At 41.6% G+C, this 22,556-nt stretch overlaps 1 protein-coding gene across 1 annotated transcript in view; it reads right to left on the bottom strand.

Annotated features, from left to right (window-relative positions):
- Positions 1–22,556, bottom strand: part of PREP (prolyl endopeptidase) — a 140,557-nt gene that overhangs the window by 94,504 nt on the left and 23,497 nt on the right. Inside the window, exons 3-6 of the mRNA XM_055432926.2 lie at positions 19,121–19,254; positions 17,905–18,035; positions 15,111–15,320; positions 10,454–10,575 (exon numbers count right to left, since the gene is read on the bottom strand). Coding sequence (XP_055288901.1) covers positions 10,454–10,575; positions 15,111–15,320; positions 17,905–18,035; positions 19,121–19,254 — 597 coding nt within the window. The remainder of the gene's footprint in view (positions 1–10,453; positions 10,576–15,110; positions 15,321–17,904; positions 18,036–19,120; positions 19,255–22,556) is intronic.

The raw sequence follows: 22,556 nt of genomic DNA, 5'->3' as shown, positions 1-22,556 counted from the left end.
AGCTGCCATCAGACATGAAATTTAGAGATAAGCAGGAACCAGGACAAACCTCCAGGGAATCTAGTCCCAAATAATAGGTTTTTACGAAATTTCTTCAGTGAATACCTCATGGAGGGGTCACCGTGATCCATTCAGACCAGAGTCTGGGTCAAGCTGCACTGTGTTCAAAAGAAGGCAACACTTCTACCACTAGCTCATTTGAGGCTTTTTTTAAAAAATAGGAAATCAACAGAAATACGTGTTAAATTAACTAATACACTGATCACAGCAATTTCTCTAGAGAATAGGATTTTTGTATTTTAAACAATAAACTTATTATTACTAGCATAAAAATCCTGAAGTAGATGAATCTGGCTATTTTTAGTCTCAATATAGTGAAAAAACACAGTTGGGCTTTCCAGATAACCTGAATAAGCCAGCTTTTCTTCATGCACCTCATATTAAGAGAAAATTGACAGACGATCACTTCTTAATGTTTTAAACTCTCAACCTTGATGTTTTAAACTATCTACAAAACTGTCTTCCAAAACATCAAGACACATAACTAATATTTACATATACATAGAATATGTGGACTTTCATCAAACTTATCCTTTTCAAAAAAAAAAAACTCATGAACTGTTTTATGCTAGAGCTTCTGGACTCCATGGTTACATGGTCTTGTGTTAATAACCAAATCTTCACAGACATGATATTTCTTTAATATATATAATTTTTTCTACTTAGAAACCAACAGCAAGAGGGTGGAGGAAGTTTTTTCATAACTTGAAAGTACATGCACTTTTTCAAATCGAGAAGTTTTTTATATATTACAACAAAGAATTAACTGTATGTATAAGAAAAGTATACTAAAAAGCAGCGAGACTTAAAACTGCCTGGGAAATTAACAAAAGGAGTGACAATGGATTTTAATAGCATTTGAGAGCTAACCATGTTCCTCTCAGAGCCAAAAACTATCAATTTTATTTCATAGACTCTTTTGGATTCTTTTCATAGTAGTTGTGAATCATAACAACATCTGTTTAATATTATGTATGTTGCCAAAACATAATCTAGGAAAACTTTCAAATGTCAAACTAATCACCTAAAGAAACGGCTTTTCATTTATGGGACTCATTACGGATTTGTTATGAAAACAGGAGACGGTGTCAGCAGCAGACACTCAGGGTAGTCATTCATAAGCAGTGTGATGAGCACTGGCATAAACATTTCTAATAGGTAGTCCTGAAATCAGCTTTCCCAATACTGGGTGCTACCACAGCAAGTAGGGAGAAAAGAAATAAACCCCAGCACTCTATGATATGTTGTTGGGTATGCCAGAAACAGATATAACAGAAGATTCTAAGGAAAGAAAACACATTCAAAGTAAAATCAGCAATGGAGGTCTCAACATGTTATAGTCACTCTTTCTCACCTACCTGATTGTTTCTCCCGCACGTAAGCTTGGTTAGATAAGAATCGACTGTTCTCTTTTCTCCCCTACTGAGCTGTAGGGTGGGGAATGGGGGCAGCTGAGAAGCTGAGAAAAGTGATGATCAACAAATCCAATTTTTTAAGGCAAAAACAATGCTCCCACATCAGGAGCTGTTTCGTGATTCAGAGCAGTGCCCTGCAGCCGTTCTCACATCCAGGTCTTTAGTTTGGCTTCCTGACTTTCTGCTTCCCCACCATGCTCTGCCCTGCGCGTCCAGCAGCGTGACGGAGCTTACTGCTTCATGCAGCGCCAGTGAAAGAGAGGACGAGGACGAGAGCGGGGAGCCCTGCACACACACGGTCCGGTCAGGAGTACCCCCGGGGCTGAAACAAGGGCCGCTTGTCCTGAGATGAACAGGGAATCCGTCTTCAGGAGCCAGTGAAAGTGCCCCCCTGGGACGGCACAAGGAGGTGAAGGGTCACCAATCAGCACATACGCCGGCAGCCTCAGGTTCAAGCACCAAAGTTAAGATCAAGAGGACAAGTGTGTCCTTAAATGACACACAAACTGAACATGGTGGGAAGTCTGTCATGGGTCATCCCCCACCCCAAGCCTCTCTGTAAACTTAAAAATGTTTATTTAGTGTAGTTTACTACACTACAAAACAAAACAGCCTCCATCAGGGCCAGAGCCTGCCCATCTCTGCTCCTATGTACCACCTGACCCTGGCACAGCGGTGGACCTAGGGTAAGGGCTTCCAGGTATTTGGGGAGTAAATACGTGAACTGTGTTGTCCAGGAAGAGAGCCGTTGAACAGTTAATGGCCAAGCCCAAAACTGTCCAACAAGAAAGGGGCAGATGAGGCAGAGTTTCCTGAGGAACGCTGGACTTGACTGTGCTTGCCCTGTAGCGCTACGCTGGGCACACCAGCGTCTGCACGATCTTTATGTGCATGAACCTCAGCAGGAGAAGGGGGAGTACAGAAATGTACATTCTGAGCACCCACAAAGAGTTAAGCATTAGGTAATGATTTTACATGTTGACAGATGTGTAACATATACAAACGTGTACACAAACACAGATGACCCTTGAGTAAGACGACTCTACTTACACACAGATTTTTTTCAATGGTAAATACTACCGTTTTTTCAAATGGTAAATGCGACAAAGACCAGGATTGGTTGAATCTGTGGATGTAAATAGTGGACATGGAGGAACCACATATACAAAGCTATTAAGTTATTAGGTTATTAACTTAATAATCTGATTAAGTTATTAGGACCCTTAACCCCCGCACTGTTCAAGGATCAGCTGTATATGCATATCTTAATTACTAGGGAGCACAGTGAACCTATGAAGATAGTTTATGGAGATATGTGATAAATATTAAGATCAGGATTTGTTGTTTAATGGCTCAGTCATGTTCGACTCTTTGTGACCCTATGGATTGTAGCCCACCCAGGCCCTTCTGTCCATGGAATTCTCCAGGCAAGAATACTGGAGTGGGTTGCCATTTCCTTCTCCAGAAGATCTTCCCAACCCAGGGATTGAACCCGTGTCTCCTGCTTGGTAGGAGGATTCTTTACCACTGAGCCACCAGGGAAGCCCAAGGGATTACCTTTGTTAAAAAACAAACCTTCCCCACTCCTAACTTCCCCCAAGAGTTAGGTACAACAGAATTAGATCCTCAGTGTAGGATTCAGCTGTATATCACAAAGAGGCTGGGTATTTTCTCTTTAGTCCCTGCTAAAGGGATGTGATATATTTTCAGAATCTATACTCTAGAGCACCCTCTGCTGGGAAAAGTGTCTCAAAATGCTTGCTTTGTGTCCATGTGTGTTTTTAATGCTTTACAAATCACTTTAAAATAGATTTGGGGTGGGGTGGGGGGGTGGAGTGGAGGGTGTCCAAAAGAATCTTTTAAAACATGGCCTTTTTTACCCTCCCACAACCCTGCCCTCCAACAGAAACTTCAAGTCTACCTTACATAATAACTGACATCAGTGTCCCTCCAAGCCAGATGCCAAGTATGTTTCATGTTACACCCAGGAGGCATAAGGCAGCCGCTGTTCTGTGATCCCAGCAGCTGGAGGTATGGAGGGACCAAGGACAGAAGGCCTGGGCTGGCAGGTGAGGAGGGCAGTGCTAAACACTGCCTGCACATCCAGGATGGGGGGACTTGTGGACATGGGTTCCCCTGGAACAAGAGGCACTGGGAGGGCAGCTGGTGGGTAGCTCCAGGCACCTGGAAAGGTCCCTGCTGAAAAAGGAGGGAAAGCAGGGGTGGCAGAGAGGCAGGAACCTCAAGGGAATCCTGCTGAAAGGAGAAGGTTTGGGGGAAGGGAGGGTGATGGCCAAGGTCAGCCAGAATTTAAGGTCCACACGAGGGAATGTGTGGTTCCAAAGTCCAGAGGCTCCCAGAATCAAGGGGATCTCACTGCAAAAGGAAGCCACAGAGAGCTGGATACCAGGCATCAGTCATGACTGAGGGCCACCAGGAGACAGGGACAAACGGCTCCAGATGAGTAAAAGTTCCCTTCCCCTTCTCCAACTCCTCTCCCGTTGGCCACTGGAAAATCTAAAAGCACCATGAACGGTGAGGGAGTTAACAGGCAATCCTGTCATTGCTCAGAATGGCCACTCCCCTGCCCCTAGTAAAACTAAAATTATGTTTCAGCCTGACCATCCCCCACTTTCTTCCTGCCCCTTCATACTTCCTCCTTCCTGTTCCCATCCTCCAGTTCCCAAGCAACCCCTGACTGGTTTTGTGCCGTTATAGACTAGCTTGCATTTTCTAGAGTGTTATATAGATGGACTCAAACACTGTGTACTCTTTCTTTTCTAGCTTCTTTCATGGTGCATAATTATTCTGAGAGTCATCCCTGTTGTTAGGTAGATCAATAGTTCATCTCCACAGTGGTGTACCCACTATGGAAAACAGTATGAAAGTTCCTCAAAAGAAAACAAAAAAAGCTAAAACCAGAACTGCCATATGGTCCAGCCACTCCTGGCCATATATCCATACAAAACTATAATTCGAAAAGACACACACACCCCAGTGTTCAGAGCAACACTATTTATAATAGCCAGGGCATGGAAGCAACCTAAATGTCTTATAGATCAACAGGAAAAAGAAGATGTGGTTTTTATATATAATGGAATATACTCAACTATAAAAAAGGAAGAAATAATGCCAATTGCAGCTACCTTGAAATTATCACGTGAAGTCAAAAAGAAAAAGATAAATAATGCATGATGTCATTTGTATGTGGAATCTAAAACATGACACAAAAGAACTTTTCTACAAAACAGAAACAGACTTATAGAGAATAGCCTTGTGGTTGTCAAGGAGGGTGGAGATGGGGGAGGAAAGATAGACTGGAAGTTTGAGACTAGCATATGCAAACTATTAGATATACATATAACTAAATTACTTTGCTGTATATCAGAAAGTAATACAGCAATACTTCAATAAAATAAAATTTTAAAAAATAGTTCATTCCTTTTTATTGATGATTAGTATTCCATTATACAGATGTACTGCAGTTTATTCACTCAGGTACTTGTTAATGGATACTAGGGTGTGTTCAGGAGAAGGCAATGTCAACCCACTCCGGTACTCTTGCCTGGGAAATCCCATGGACGGCAGGACCTGGTAGGCTGCAGTTCATGGGGTCGCTAAGAGTTAGACACGACTGAGCGACTTCCCTTTCACTTTTCACTTTCACACATTGAAGAAGGAAATGGCAACCCACTCCAGTGTTCTTGACTGGAGAATCCCAGGGATGGGGAAGCCTGGTGGGCTGCCATCTATGGGGTCGCACAGAGTCAGACATGACGGAAGCGACTTAGCAGCAGCAGCAGAGTATGTCCAGACTGGGGCTATCATGAACAAAGCCACTATGACTACTCATCTCTAAGTCTTTGTTGTGGGAAAAAATACCTACTCCACCTGTTAGTCCCCCATGAAACCTAAGCTGGGGAGAGGGAGGCAGGAAGTAAACTGGAGACCTAATATTTTGTTTTGAGCTGCAATGAACCTTTAGTAGGGCTTTCCCAGTGGCTCAGCAGTAAAGTATCTACCTGCAATGCAGGAGCCTCAGGAGACACGGGTTCAATCCCTGGGCTGGGAAGATTCCCTGGAGGAGGGCATGGCAACTCACTCCAGTATTCTTCCTTGGAGAATCCCATGGACAGAGGAGCCTGGCAGGCTACAGTTCATAGGGTCTCAAAGTCGGTCACAACTGAAGTCACTTAGCACACACACACAGGCCTTTAGTACCAGTTCTAATACCGTAAAGTGTCCAGAAAGCCATGAGTTCTGCCAAGTGGTAGACACTGTCTTGGGGAGAGATGCTGTCCTGGGCAACAGAGGGACAATGCTGCTTCATGATAGTAAGTTAATGGGCAGCTCAAGGCAAGAAGGACCTATCCGTGCAGGAAGGCAGAGGAGATCTCTGTGAAGGAAGGAGACGAGTCATGAGATGGCATCCAGGATATAAACAGAAGTCTTCAGACGACCTGGAATGAAGCAGCGAGAGGGAGGAGGGTGGCTCAGCAAAGAAATTCAAACACCTCCATGCATTCAGATGGCCACCTGCACACATGTACCTCCAACCAGATCCACAAAGCCCAAGACTCCAGGGGACTACAAGATGTGATAAACTCTCCACCCATAGGCTGAAAAAGGGCCCTGAGGAAGTTTAAGAAACACACTTGAAGAGTTGATGTGACTTGCCCAAGGCCACATAGACAGGACTAAAATTAAAATCTCCTGATTTCTGCTCCAGTCCACCCCTGTCTCTAGAGTGACAAATCCTCTAATGAGAGACGCTGTTAAGTGTATTCACAAAATACTAGATTCAAAATGACAATCCCCAGTGGCTTAGATGATAAAGAATCTGCCTGCAATGCAGGAGACCGAGGTTCGATCCCTGGTTCTGGAAGATCCCCTGGAGAAGGGAATGGCAATTCACTCCAGTATTCTTGGCTGAAGAATTCCATGGCCAGAGGAGTCTGGCAGGCTGTAGTCCATGGGGTCACAAAGAGTCGGACATGACTGAGTAACACAAAAGGCACTATTGAAAAATAAAAGTAACAACCACAGCACGTGCATTTGGGGTGTGGTTATGATTGGGACTACTGCTTTCCTCTAGGGTGCAGGCCACTAAATAAACACTGTTAGAAGACTTCCTGGTGGCTCTGTGGTTAAGACTGCGTGCTTCCACTGCAGGGGGTACAGGTTCAACCCGTGGTCAGGATACTAAAAGATCCCATATGCCCCAAAGTGAAGCCAAAAAAAAATTTTAAAAAAGGGGGGGACGGGGTTTGTTAGGAAACTGTCTGCTTCACTTGCAGTGAACACCCTGAGCAATCTCTGCACCAAGCATGGTACTTCTGGTCCAGTCAGCCTATAATAGCACACCTGTTTCTTGGACTGTCTTGGCATTTATCACATTTCATTGACAGGTACAAGAAACTCCCACATTGAGACTTTTTGCACAACCTAGATTTTTCTGACCTGGAACTGAATCATCAATTCAGGGTGGACCTGAGGCTTCTGCAAGCTCAGAACTATAGCAGCCGTGTTTAAGGGACGAAGGTATTCTTTCATGCAGCCAGAAGTTCCTCTCAGCAGGACCTGCCCAACTCATTCCAGCCACTGAAAGGGTGACATCTAACAAAATCCCTCAAGCACCTGGAATACAGCTTAATGAAATCTACACGCGGTTTGTGTCTACTAAGCCTACCGGTTTGCTTACGACTTCCTCTGCATAATCTGTTCATCAGGGCGCTCATCCAGCATAAAGTTCCTCAGGACTGGCTGGACACATCCCATGAATTTCTGTTTTTCTATTTAACAACTTAACAAGCAATACTTCTGTGCAATACAGATGCAGCTCTCCATTTACTAACACTCTTTAAATGGTCATTCCTGCTGTTTTCACATGACCTCTTACCTTTTGTCAAGGGAGGCAGAAGGCATGCTGATTAAGAAGATACAGGCTGTGGGTCTAACATACCCGGCAGGCAATTCCAACCATGGATTTGCAAGCTAATCATACTCGCAGGTATTTTATTTTGTCCTTGCAATGAAACGATCACTGCCCTCTAAAGGTTATGGTAAAGATTATACTAGATGAACTACACAGAGTGAATACCTACTGAGGGAATGGTAGAAGGATCACCCGAACTATTTAAATTTGCTTTTCCTTTTAGTTGCCTAGCACAGAATTGAATATATATACATATGTTAAATGCAAATAAGGTATGTCTCGACTGTATTTTTAAAAACTGGCTACTAATAGCAGCATTATTCACAATAGTGCTGTGGAAACACCCCAGTGTGCTTACAGATGATTGGATAAACAAAGTGTAGTACATGTACACAATCGAATATTTTTCAATTTTTAAAATGATGGAAACTCTGACACATTCTATAACATGGAAATAAACCTTGAAGATCTCATGCCAAGTCTGTGCTCAGTTGCTCAGTCATGTCCGACTCTTTGCGACCCCATGGACTATAGCCCGCCAGGCTCCTCTGTCCATGGGGATTCTCCAGGCAAGAATACTGGAGTGGGTTGCCATGCCCTCCTCCAGGAGATCTTCCCAACCCAGGGATTGAACCCAGGTCTCCATCACAAATGGATAAATTCTATATAATGACATTTACACGAGGTACCTCGAGCAGTCAAATACATAAAGAGACAGAAAGTAGAATGGTGGTTACCAGGGCCTGGGCAGAAGAAAGGGTGGAGAGTTGTCATTTATTGTGTACAGAGCTTCAGTTTCACAAGATGAAAAAGTTCTAAAGACAGATAGGGGTAACAGTTGTGCAATAACGTGAACATACTTAGTGCAATTGTACTCTATAAATGATTAAGCTGATAAATTTAGTTGATGATTAAACTGATAAATTTTATGTTAACTATACTTCACTATGATTTTTAAAAACAAAAACAAAAAAAACTAGCTGCTTCAATTAAATGCTAGTAAAGAGATGTGAGCAACAAGTTACATGTGTATTCTACAATCAAGATTGTTTTCTTTCAGACTAATACATTAAGATCAGTATTCTGGAGCTTACTTTTAGTTGCATTTCATTGTATCAATAAAATAATTTTACCTTTATTAAAATACGTCTGCTATAATGTTTCTCCATCAACATTTCTCCCCACAAAAGGTGAAAAGAAACGCATGAACTAACATGACATTTTCTGGGGCAGTACATTTACCTTCCTAATTGTTTCACTCAAATGAAGATACAAATGTAGATTATTTTATAAATAAACACCTACTATCCCTTGGACTGCAAGGAGATCCAACCAGTCCATTCTAAAGGAGATCAATCCTGGGTGTTCATTGGAAGGACTGATGCTGAGGCTGAAACTCCAATACTTTGGCCACCTCATGCGAAGAGTTGACTTACTGGAAAAGACTCTGATGCTGGGAGGGATTGGGGGCGGGAGGAGAAGGGGACGACAGAGAATGAGATGGCTGGATGGCATCACTGACTCGATGGACATGAGTTTGAGTGAACTCCGGGAGTTGGTGATGGACAGGGAGGCCTGGCGTGCTGTGATTCATGGGGTCGCAAAGAGTCGGACACGACTGAGTGACTGAACTGAACTGAACTGACTGATCCGCAGAATGCAGAAGCCTTAGGTATGAGAAGCTGGACCAAGATGAAAACTTAGTATAATAATCTACAAAGAGTCAGAAAAACCATAGAAACAAATATGTGAGAAAAGTGACAACAGTAACTACACAAGAAAAGCTTGTAGGATGGGAAGTTCAGTGGGGAAGACAGAGCATGAAAAAAGGGCATAATTTCAGTTAATAATATATAAGTCTTATAAATTCACTGTAAACACATTGTGTTAAAGTCTGGCAAACTTTTTCTAGTAAGGACAAAGTATTTTCAGCTTTTTGGGCCATGTGGCCTTCTGTGGCAACAAGTCAACTCTGCTGTTGTAGCCTGAAAGCAGCTACAGACAATAAGTAAAAAATGGGTGTGGCTGTGCTCCAAGAAAACTTTACTTACAAAAGCTGGCAGCAGGCCAGATTTTGGCTGAGGGCAACAGTTTGCCAACTGTGGTTCTAGAGAAACAGAATAAATAAAAGGACAATGTGGAATAAAGTGGATTAATGAGTGAGGACTAAAATACCATGGGTTCCTACTCTATCCCCCAGTGATCAGACTCATGTTCAGAAGTTCACATCTAAAATGCCCCTTTCATACCGAAGTTCTAACTATATCCCAGAGAAGACATAAGAGGCTCAATGGACTAAAAAGTTTCTAGTGAACTGCTCACTCCCACTAAGAATGGGATGATAGCCCTCCTATATGAAAACACTGAGAATGCTTTTATATCTTAAAAATATATATATATTTTATATATATATATAAAAGAAATGAGCTGACAAAAGCCTAATTCTTACTCTAAGCATTTCTAAGGTTTTTTAACAGCTGATTCTCAAGATGCAGAATAAAATCTGGGAGAGTTAACTACAGAGATGTATCACTTCAAAAGAGGCTCTTTCTTATCAAGACCAGGAAGGTATGAACCATCTATGAGATGCATAAATATCTAAAGGACATGCATTTGAATGTAAAAACAAGTAAACAAGAAGCATGAAGAGCACCGCTGTATAAAACAGAAAAGCAAACGCACTCTTCGCCCTCACTCTCACTTGCGTAAAAAGAAACTTCTGGACGAAAACTCTCTTCGTCTCTGAGATTAGGATCAAGTTTTGAAATATTCATGTTCTACTATGCGTTATTTTGTACTTTTACATTTTTACCATAAGCATGTATTACTTTAAGTACTAAGATTTTTATGTTGAGATTATCTTTAAAAGATTTATCACCTTTGCTATTAAGAGCACACTTGTGGTCTAATATTTTTAACAAAAGAATATTCAACTTCAAATGGACTTCCACTATCCATAAAGATCACCATGTAAAGAGAATATTTATATACACAATCCATGACAGATGCTATTTGAGGGTAAAATTTCACGGGAGTACAATACCTCAGCTCCACCCATCCACTTAGGCTCATCAGGAAACTCAGCACACAAAATATCTTCTGACTGATCAGTCCCCAACACATGGTAGCAGAGCTTTTGGTGGAGATTGGTGGATGTTTCTGTGCCTGAAGGGGTTAAAAATGTACACTGAAATGCAGCTGACAATTTTAAGAAAATCTATTCCTCCCATATTAGACAATGCTAGAAGCATCTAAAAAGCTAAGTATCTGGTTATAGGATTACACAATACAAAGTTAATATACAAAAGTTAATCACTTTTCTATATACTAGCAATGAAAAAGTGGAATCTGAAATTAAAAACACAATACCATTTATATTAGCAGTTCCCAAAATGGAATGCTCAGGTATAAATCTAAGAAAATATGCATAAGATATATAGGACAAAACTTACACAACAGATGAAAGAAATCAAAGAATAAATTAACGGAAAGATATACTCAATATCTTATGGAAAACACTCAATACTGTCAAGATGTCAATTCTTTTCAACTTGATCTACAGATGCAATGCAATCCCAATCAGAATCTCAGCAAGTTATTTTGTGGATATGGACAAACTGATCCTAAAGTTTACGTGGAGAGGCAAAAGACCTAGGAGAGCTAACACAATTTTCAAAGAAGAGAACAAAGTTTGAGAACTTTCACTACCCAACTTCAAGATTTATTATACAGAATCAAGACAGTGTGGTATTAGTAAAAGAACACACAGATCAAGAGAACAGAGTAGAGAGACCCACATAAAAAGATTCACGGATCTTTGATAAAGGAACAAAGGCAATACGATGAGGAAAAGAGAGTCTCTTCAACAAATGGTGCTGTAACAACTGGGCATCCCCGTGCAAAAAATGAATCAAGACAGAGGCCTTGCACACTTTTCAAAAATTAACCCAAAATGGATCACAGGCTTTAAAATGTAAATGCAATCAAGAAACTCCTATAAGAGCGACTTCCCTGGTTGCCTAGTGGTTAAGACTCCACGCTTCCACTGCTGTGGGCATGGGGTTTGATCCCTGGTTGGTGGACTAAGATCCCACATGCTGTGTGGTCAAAAAACAAAAAACTCCCCCAAAACGTCCACAAGATAACGCAGAAGAAAACCTAGATGACCTTGGGTCTGGTGATGACTTTTTAGATACAACACCAAAGGCATGAAAGAAATACTGATAAGTCAGACTTCATTAAAATTAAAACCTTCTGCTCCACAAAAAACACTGTTAAGAGAATGAAAGGACAAGCCACAGATTGGGAGAAAATATTTGCAAAAGACACATCTATCATAAAGGACTGTTATCCAAAATATACAAAGAATTTTAAAAACTCAACAATAGGAAAACAAAGACCAAAATAAGAAAACAAATTTTAAAAAGGGCCAAAGACCTTAACAGATCTTAGCCTCCCAAAGAAGATATAGAGATGGAAAATAAGCATATGAAAAGATGCTCTGCAGCATGCGTCAAGGAACTGCAAATTAAAACAATGAGGTGCTACTACATACCTATTAGAATGTCCAAAACCCAGAAAACTCACACCACCAAATGCTGGCCAAGATGTGGAATAACAGGAATTCTCATTCACTGCTGGTGGAAATGTAATGGTACAGCCAGTTCAGGACATAGTCTGGCAGTTTCTTACAAAACTAAACATAAAAGATGCAGAAACTATGCTTGTTGGTATTTACCCACCTGTACACAGGTGTTAATAGCAACTTTATTCATAAATGCCAAAACTTGGAAGCAATCAAGATGTCCTTCAGAGGTGAATGGATAAACAAACTACAGTACATCTAGACAATGGAATGTTGCTGCTGCTGCTGCTGCTAAGTCACTTCAGTCGTGTCCGACTCTGTGTGACCCCATAGACGGAAGCCCACCAGGCTCCCCCTTCCCTGGGATTCTCCAGGCAAGAACACTGGAGTGGGTTGCCATTTCCTTCTCCAATGTGTGAAAGTGAAAAGTGAAAGTGAAGTCGCTCAGTCGTGTCCGACCCTTAGCGACCCCACAGACTGCAGCCCACCAGGCTCCTCCATCCGTGGGATTTTCTAGGCAAGAGTACTGGAGTGGCTTGCCATTGCCTTCTCCGCAATGGAATGTTATTCAGTGCTAAAAAGAATTGAGCTATCAAGCCACAAAAACATATGGTGAAAACTTAAATACACATTAGTAAGTGAAAGAAGTCAACCTGAAAGGCTACATACTATATGATTCCAAGTATATGACACTCTGGAAAAGGCAAAGTTATAGTGACAGTAAAAATAGCAGTGGTTGCCAGGGGCTGGCAGAGGAGGGAAGGATGCACGGGTGGAACAGAGGATTATTAAGACAGTGAAAATGCTGCAATGCTGGATTCACATCATTATACGTTTGCCCAAACCAATGGAAGGTACCCCGAGTGAACTCTAACATCAACTATGGATTTGGGGTGATTATAATGTGTTCGTGTAGGCTCATCTATTGTAGCCTCTGGTGGGGATGCTGATAATGGGGGAGGCTCTGCATGGATAAGGAACAGAGGGTATATGGGAAATCTCGGTACCTTCTACTCAATTCTGGTGTAAATCTAAATCTGCTCTAAAAGATGAAGCCTACTCATAGCTACAGAGAACAAACTGCTGGTTGTCAGAGGGGAGAGGACGGGCAACATAGGTAAACAGGATTAGAGGTGCAAACTTCCCATTCCCAAATAAATGTCACAAGAATACAATGTACAACACAGAGAATTTAGTCAACAATTTGTAATAACTTTGTATGGTGACAGATGGTAACGACTTATGATGATGATTATTTTTATAATGCATAAAAATACTGAATAACCAAAAAAAAAAAAGATTAAGTCTATTTAAAAAAAAACAGAGGGTTAAGAATCAGTTGATCGTCACCCTGGAAATAATCACACATATCTGCTGATTTTGGAGGCTGATATAATGTTGAAGGAAAAAAGGAAGAGGATACCATCACATGAAAAAAAAAAGTTTTACAGTACTTGGTGATTCTCCGTGGGCTTTCCAGGAACATTGGTAAGAAACACAGGACCAGAGTTGCTTAGCCTCACTCAGTAAGTCCTCTGCCGCACACCCGGAGAGGCTGTTGAGGTCTTCCAGACAAGAGGACAGCAAAATTACCGCTGGGAGATGCTGGTTTTCTTAAATCAACCACAGTAACTAATTATAACTATTTCTGCCAATGGAAGTTGAGATCAAATAATAATTTTCATGATTTTCCAGATGTTAACTTAATAACACTGTCCTCTAACAAGAAACAGTTAGTGATAAACTTTTTTGGTCTCCTGGTACTTGGAAACAACCATTTTCTAACTCAGCAGCACTCTTCACACAGGCAGCTAATTCAGTACACAGAGCACAGAAAGCTTTCTTTAGCCAGCATCCTTGAATAAAAAGCCTACTCTTAGCTCGTCCTGTAGTAGTTCATTGGTTGAACTAAGAAAATGGTACTACAGTAATCTAATCAAAGGCAGCAAAAGCTAACTGTAGCTGAAAAAAATGAAAAGCATAATAGACTCACTCCCAATTCAACTGGGGGGAAAAGAGAAAAGAAAATGTATCCCCAACGATATAGCAATTCACGGCAAGGGGACAGCACGTGCAGGAGAAAGCACTGGACTAGCCTTGTTTCCTGCTGGCTCCACACACTGCAAGAAATAACTGAGACCCTGTACCCCAGCTCCAAATCTTCAGCAAAGAGATGGTAAAACCCACCTGTAAAGACCAACGAAGACAACATGAAAATGCTTTATACCTCATGGAAATAAGGAGTAGCATAAAGAAGATGATGCTGACAGCTTGTACCAGCAAGGTACAAGCCATAGGGCCCTTCCTACCTAGGAAGGTGAGAGCGGAAGGGAAAAAAGGGGACCAGCTGCACACAACAGGATCTCTGTTCAGCTGAAGAGAACACATGTCCCGGAAGTTAACAAGGACGAAAGTGTCAAGACAAATGTGACCAACAGATGACCTGCAACTTCTGAGGAGAGGAAGAGATGTGATTACTGCAAAACTTTATCATCATTCATTAAACCTCATTAAATAAGCCAGTTTTATTTAAAAAAAAGAAATCCATTTTCTCCATGACCCTCTTGGGAGAAAGACTACCTCTGTGAAGAACAGACACTGCAATAAAAATGGCTGCAAGTTTTCACAGTTCCCTGTATTTGTTTCCCTACCCTTGCATGGCCCTGTGACTTGCTTCGACCAAGAGAAAGCAGTGAAGTGATGTTCCAGGTGCAAGCCCAGGCATCAGGGAGGTCGTGCCTTTCGCCTCTCTCGTGGAGAGCTGCTGTGTACACAATGCCGGGATGGCCTGCTAGAGGATGAGAGACCACATGGAGCTTCATGGAGGCCCCAGACATGTTCAACTGACTGGCAGCTAATCACAGGTATGTGACAGAATTCAGCTACACCCAGAACTGCCCGGCCAATGTGCAGACTCACGAGCAAAAATAAATTGTCATTATTGTGAACCACAAAGTTTTGGCACAACACAACAATGGTAATATATACAACATCCTTCAAGGAAACGTGGTTCTAGACCAAGCAACCTCTATGTAGAGTCTAGCTTCTTCTCTAAGTTATGTGGAGACACACTTCATTTCATGAAAAAGGTGCTTCATGTGAAGTCTCAACCTACCATCACTTTTCCCATCCTGCTGTGGGTATGCGTTGTAGAACATCCCCTTCCCGTCATGGGTCCAGGCCATACAACTGAACTTGACTCTTTCAAGCACATCTGGAAGCTCTTTGGCACCATCGACTTTCATGAACTTGATGGTCACCCAGTCGGAGCCGCTGGCACTCAGACCATAGGCAAAATATTCACCATCCTCACTGAATGCATAGCCTAAGGGACACATGAGAAACTGTCAGGGGACATGGGAACACAACTCCCAGCCTTGCCCACTGCCCACCACGCAGAGACAAGGGTTTTTCCATCACATATGGAGGCAGAAAGCGCAATAGGAGGAGCAGGAAACTGGTAATGAGAACTCTTGGGGCTCACCCAGGACTTGCAGGAATTTGTCTTATGTCTTTGGACAAATTCCCTAACCTTTCCAGGTCTTAGTTTCTTCATCTGTAAAATGACATACCGAATTAAATGACCACTAGGATGCTTCCATTAAAAAATTTCTATAATTCAGTAAGTAGCTTATTTAAAAGCAGAGCTCATCTGGGATTTCAGCATATTTTATTTATATTCAGAGGGAGGGGAAAGGGAGGAAGGAAACTGCTTCTAGAGTAATGTCTGAATGTAACAGAACTAAACTGGAGCCATTATCTAATGTTTGGAATGGATTCCAAACTACTTGAAATCATTCCTTACTACCTCATTTTCTGAGAACTGCTAGCATGCAAGATAGCCACACCATCTGATAACCAAAAGCCCAGGTAAATGAAGCCTGAGGGTTTGCAATAAAGACTCATGCAGTGCATATTCCAAAAGTGACAGTGAAAAATAAGGAAAGCAACACCACTGATGGACTAACGCACTATGTCCCACTCTCTGGGGCTGTGACAGACAGAATGTCCTAACCACTGTGGAATGTTTCTTGAAAAATATTTATGTTTCCGTTGGCTTTTATGATCATAAAGAATGTGTAATATTTGGCACCAGGCACCAGAGATATTCTCCTATGATGTCTGCTAACCTTCACTCGAGGCTGAAAATCATCCTAAGAAACCAAACTATTTTCAGAGGTTCCCTACTATTTTGAAAGGAACTTCTATGAGTGAAAAATAAAGTTAAAATTTCATAAAACCTATTTATTAATCACTTATAATTCTTATAAGGCATTCAGGCTCATATGTATATAAATACAGAAAAGGGTCAAGAAAGTAATGGAGTAAATATTCATTTTTTGTCTGCATAAGTTATATATAATTTTAAAAATTTCAGGGAAAATGCAAATAAAATATTTTGACTTTAAAATGTATATTTTTAAAAAATCACACACTATGAAAAGAATCTGAATGTCTGTTGTATTAATCGTTCAGTTGTGTCCAACTCTTTGCAACCCCATGGATTGTACTTGCCAGGCCCCTCTGTCCATGGAATTCTTCAGGCAAGAATACTGGAGTGGATTGCCATTTCCTTCTCCAATAATATGGTCTTGAGAAAACTCAAAGACTGAGACCAAGTTCCATGTCTAATTTACCATGTTCTCCATCGGGGCCTGTACATGACAAATATTACACAAAACAGTTTTTGGAATGTATTATTGAAGAGAGAAACAAGACCCTGTTATAATGAAGTCCTTCTGGGTGAATTGCAAGATAGACTTTGGTTAAAATGAAGTGGGTTTCTATTTGGAGTATATTACTGCACAGTATCAGTGTATTAAATTCTTTCACAACTCCAAGATCAAATTCAACGAAGAATACTCATAATAAACTTGCTGGCGTCTTATTTCCAATACTGATTATGATTACTCTCAATACTAATTAGACTAAGGATCATCATTTACACATACAACCTAGTGGGGGAGAGGCGGAGGAAGCACTAAATGACTGACTGACTTTATAAAGGGGTCTTGGCACACATCTGATGAAACAGGGCTCTTTAATTCCCATCTAATCGATTACAGGACTTCAGAGTTCCATCTGCTCAGTTCTGTAGGGCTGAATCTACACTTGTGCTTTTTCAAAAATGGAATATGCTGAGCCAACTCGCCTAAATGTCTAGAATACTAGTCAGTGATGATTCTCAGAGTGTACAATTTTTAAACCATAGATACAGTGTACAGACAATATTCTTACCCTAAAGTTGGGTGTTTATGGCACAAAGCTGGGATAATCTTATTGACTCTGGAGGTTATCTTGGGGGAAGTTACTTAGGAGACATACAGCAGCTGAATAGATATTTTTGCATATAGCAAAACTTATTCATTCAGTTTTTAAACTTGAATCCTCAGGGGATAAAGCATCAAGTTGTCTAATTTCTACAAGACCGTGTTTTATACTTTTAATCCTAACATCATAACAATCAACTAAATTTTAAAACTCATCACTTTTTCTTGTCAAGGAAGTAGACTTCATATTCTTTCCTGTTTTACATGTAGAGTTAAAACATCCTTTGTACAACTTAAATTTCTTTTGGAAGAGAATTAATATTTTTTCCAAATACAGATAGGTCTCAGAGATGCTACAGGAAGTGGTGAGGATACTTCAAGATCCCAGAAGCCCTAGAAGCTAATTTAGGTCCAGTGTGAATTATTCTCCAGTTCTGCTTCATGCTGTCAGAAGGTGTGACCACTCATGTGTTCTAAATATACTGTGCTGAAATCAGCTTTCCTGATGCTGCATGTGCGTCTGTTCCACAATATGGTTCATACTCTGTCTGGTCTCTCAGGGGTGGGACGACTGCACCCACATCAGAGCTGTCAGCGTGGGCCCCAGGACTCCCGTGGGCCTGGCTATGGAGCCCTCACCTCGGAGCGCCACTGTGCCATCATCGGAGAGTATGTTGGGGTCGAGGAACACTCTGGCTTCACCCTCTAAAGAATCCTGTACATATAATACTCGTTGGTTCTGCAAACCTGTATTGTAAAAATAGAAATACCTGGGGGACAGAGACAGTCTTTATTTAGTTGTGGAGTAAAACCAAACATAAAAACAAAAGGAAAAACAACATATAAAGGTACAGTTGCACATAGGCTGTGCCAGGGGACTAGAGTGGAAGGTCCCACCAGTTCCCTGTACCTAGAATGTGTTACTTGAATTACTTTAGGTATAAAATAATTCACTGTGATTCTGCACATCAGCTAAATAATGTCTGCTTTATATGCTAAAATGAAAACTGATACTCAATAAAGCAGTAACTTTTTCTTTTCAATGGAGAAGACGGCAGATTTGCTAAAATGTACCACTTCCCTTCCTTAGTCACACTCCTAGGGCAAGCGGCAGGCAAACCTTTTCTGTAATGAGCAAGACTGCAAATTATTCAGGCTTTGGGCACCATACAGACTCAATCCTGCAGTTGTGGTACAAAAGCAGCCATGAATAACACACCAGCAAATGACCATGGCTGTGTGCCATTTAAACTTCATTTGCAAAATAGGAGGTGGGCGAGGCTCGGCATGCAGAACATACTTTGTGGATCCCTGTGTCAGGGGAGTCCAATAATTTCTAAAGTATATCTGTGGTAGTGGTTCCAAAAAGACTTAAAAGGCGAACACGAGGCTATGTTTTAAGTGAGTGTCAGAGGGAGAGGAACAAGAGAGGTGAATTAATGGGTGCTCCCTTTTGGCCTACTGCCATTCTTGGATGGAAGAAATGCATCTAATAAAGTCTTTCCATGTAGTGTAAGCCAAAGAGGATTAATTTTAGAGGCAAATAAATCTCCACTGCTGTCTATGAATCATGCTATCTCACCAATTACTAGCCACAAGACAACAACTACTTCCTACAGTCTAGTTTCATCCTAGGACACATCTCTGCCAAATTTCTTAGTCCTTCTTTTAAGAATGTGGACAACAGACCAAAAAAACCCCACTATTTTCATAGTCAAGCATAGAAATGAATTCATTTTATGATGTTTATAAAGTTTGTAAACTGGTAAGTTGTTTGGAATTTGTACTGTAAAATTTAAGAAAGTACTAGATTAGAAAAGCAAAAAGAAAATGAAATGAAAGCAAATTCACATACCTCTTCCCTTTCTTGAAGTGGCAGCTATACTTGGGATAGTCATACAATTCAGTCATTCTCTCTTTGTATAAACCTCTAATAGGACACTGCTCAAGAAATGGCACAGTAATCTTGTTCTGGGCCTCCACGAAAGCCTGGAGAGAAAATTTAAATGAACAAAGCATGTCAGATATAAAGTTTTCCACATGGAGTATTATCCATTAATATTACCAGCAAGATTCAGCGATTTCACTCCCGGGACTATAAGGAGAGAAAAACATTATGTTGAGGAGACATCTGCATCCCCATGTTGACAGCAGCAGTATTTACAGTAGTCACAACATGGAAACGACCAGTGTCCACCGACAGATGAATGAATAAAGAAAATGTGGAATACAGACAGACAAGTATAATGTAGTCATAAAAAAGTAAGATACTCTGCCATTTGTGATAACACGGATGGAACTTGAGGACACTAAGTCTAACGGAGAAAGACAAACACCTCATGATCTCACCCACACGCGGACTAATGTAAAACAAAACCAAAATCCACAAACTCATAGAAAAATCAGATTTGTGGTTACTAGAGGCAGGAAGGAGATAAGGCAAGTGGGAACTGAACGAAGGTGGTCAAAATGCACAAACTTCCAGCTGTAACTAAGCACTAGGTGTGTAACGTACAACATGATGACCATAACTGACATTGCTTTAGAGACACAAAAGTTGTTAAAAGAGAATAAAATCCTGAATTCTCATCCCAAGGAAAAAACATTTTTTTCTTCTTTCCTTCGCTATCTGAATGAGTCGATGGATGTCAACTATCAACTATCAACTGGTGATCACTTCATGATGCAAGCAGATCAAATCATTATGCTGCACACCTTAAGCTTACACAGGGCTGCACATCAACATATCTCAATAAAACCAGGAAAAAAGATTTCTGAAAAATATATCAGCAAAAGCATACTCTCCCTCAATAAATAATAGTAATATCACATGGCACTCTGTACCAAGCAAGTATTAACTCCTTTAGAACTCATATTCCAATGGAGAAGGTTCTTTTTCAGCCCAACTCTCTGGATGCGGAGACTGAGTCTTCAGTTCAGTCGTTCAGTCGTGTCCGACTCTTTGTGACCCCATGAACCGCAGCACGCCAGGCCTCCCTGTCCATCACCAACTCCCGGAGTCCACCCAAACCCACGTCCATTGAGTCGGTGATGCCATCCAACCATCTCATCCTCTGTCGTCCCCTTCTCCTCTTGCCCTCAATCCTTCCCAGCATCAGGTCTTTTCAAATGAGTCAGCTCTTCACATCAGGTGGCCAAGTCTTAGAGTGCTTCAAAAGGTGATGATCATCGCGCAGCTGGGAAGTGGCAGAGCCAGTTCTTGAATCTGTTCTCAATGAACACACTATACCACTGCTCAGATTACACGCTGTCAAGAAAGGGCACTCACTCCAGGCCAAGGCTCCTGGCTTCTCAGCAGCCAGTGATCCCCAAATATCAGATATAAAGAAACCAAGCTAGAGATACAAGCTAAAGATACCCAGGTACTATCGAATCAAGCCAGAGATATCCAGGTACTAACTTATCAATTTTGTTTTTGACAATTTTTCCAAGACCTACTACCCTTGTCAACTCAAGAACTTTGCTAAATGTTGAAACTATAGAATATTTTAAAAAAAAAATTGGAAAGTGGGTGGCAATGAGTAAGTTTATTGACAATAATGGTTTGGAAGAAAAGCAAGAGGTAGCCTCAGGAGGTCAGGAGTCCGTGGCAGAGGAAGTGACAGTTTCTACAACAGATCAGTTGTATCCAAGCTTAGCCTGTTTATAACTAAGCAGTCAGAAAGTTTATAATACTATAATAATACTGTAATACTATAAAATCTGGGCTTCATAATAATTCACATCTGGCTATTAGAAATGAAGCATGAATAAATGTATCAGCTCAACTGAAGGCTGAATCAGATGTCTATGCAAATGCAAAACGTTTTGACAGGAGAAAACTTCAGGAAATGAACAACTTACTATATTTGGAATGGCACACAAAAGATGCATTATTGTCAGAGTCCATCCAGACCTAAGGGCCCACCCAGCTCAAAATGGTCTTTAAATGGGCTCTCCTACACAAAGCAATGACCCCATGCTGGAGAACCACGATTCTGTGCTGAGAGAAAGCTGCTCTAAAACTCAAAGTTTATAATGTGCTTGAAAACAAGCGGGAAAGAGTATGAGGTATGAATATAATGATTAACAAGAGTTTTGCAAGAGGATCAATTCAAGAGCAATAAAACTGTTATGGGTCACATTTCTCATTTCATTCAAACAAAATAAAACTGAGTCCCACAGAAATACAACTCCAACTGCCTATCATGAGGGACTGGCAAACTTCACCATGGCCTGCTTTCCTATGGTACTCAAGCTTAGAATAGGTTTTATATTTTTAACAGCTGGGTGCAGGAAAGGGTGGAAAACCTAACTGACGTGGGTGACTCACATCATCTAAAATATTTCCTATGTGGCCCTTTACAGGAAGTTTGCTGACTCCACTCTATCTCATTACAAAGTGTCCACAAAGATACTTTCTGCTTTTTAGTTACAAAATCGATGCAAAGCTGCAAAGCCACAAGAGGCAGCACTCTGGGGTGGGAGTGGGGGTGTGGTGTGGTGTGGTGTATGTGTGTGTGCTGGCACTCTGGGGGGTGTAGTGTGTGTGTAGCATTCTGCGGGGGTGGAATTGAGGGGTGGGTGTGTGCATGCACAGCACTCTGGGGGGCTTGGGGTGGTGGGTGTGTGTGTTAGTCACTCAGTCATGTCTGACTCTTTGTAACCCCATGGACTGTAGCCCACCAGGCTCCCCTGTCCATGGGATTCTCCAAGCAAGAATACAGGAGTGGGTTGCCATTTCCTTCTCCAGGGGATCTTACCGACCCAGGGATTAAACCCAGGTCTCCTGCACTGCAGGTGGATTCTTTATCGTCTGAGCCACCAGGGAAGCAAAAGCATCACCTGATTTCATGGGTGAAGTAAACTGGACCTTTTGACGTGACCTTCCCTCCTGTCCCTGGCCTCAGTCCTCTGAGCTCCCCTCCCAGCCTTTGTCTCTGCTGGGTCACCTGTCCACAGTGTCCGTCCCCCCATCTCTGTGGGAGGTGGGAGCCCGAGCATCTCAAGCCCCATTTACTGCTGGCTCCATGTTCTGGGTGTGCAGCCTTATAGACACAGAAATGGAGGCAGGTGGTAATAAGGTCACCTGACCAGGGTCACTCAGTGAGTTAGCAACAACACTGAAGCCAGAGTGACGTTCTTTCAGGCACTGTAACGGCGCCCAAGGCTGACTCCTGGCCTGCTACTCGTTAACCTTTTAAAAGGACTCCTCTTGCTCTGGGTGGAGAGCAGACTGTGGGGGAGCGAAAGTGGAAACAGGGAAGCTGGGTAGGATGCTCAGGCAGTAC

The sequence above is a fragment of the Moschus berezovskii genome, chromosome 10 (assembly GCF_049115385.1).
Source record: "Moschus berezovskii isolate FMDL1 chromosome 10, NW_MosBer_1.0, whole genome shotgun sequence".
NCBI lineage: Eukaryota > Metazoa > Chordata > Mammalia > Artiodactyla > Moschidae > Moschus > Moschus berezovskii.
The sequence above is the reverse complement of the archived record's forward strand: the minus strand, read 5'-3'. Positions and strand labels throughout refer to the sequence as shown.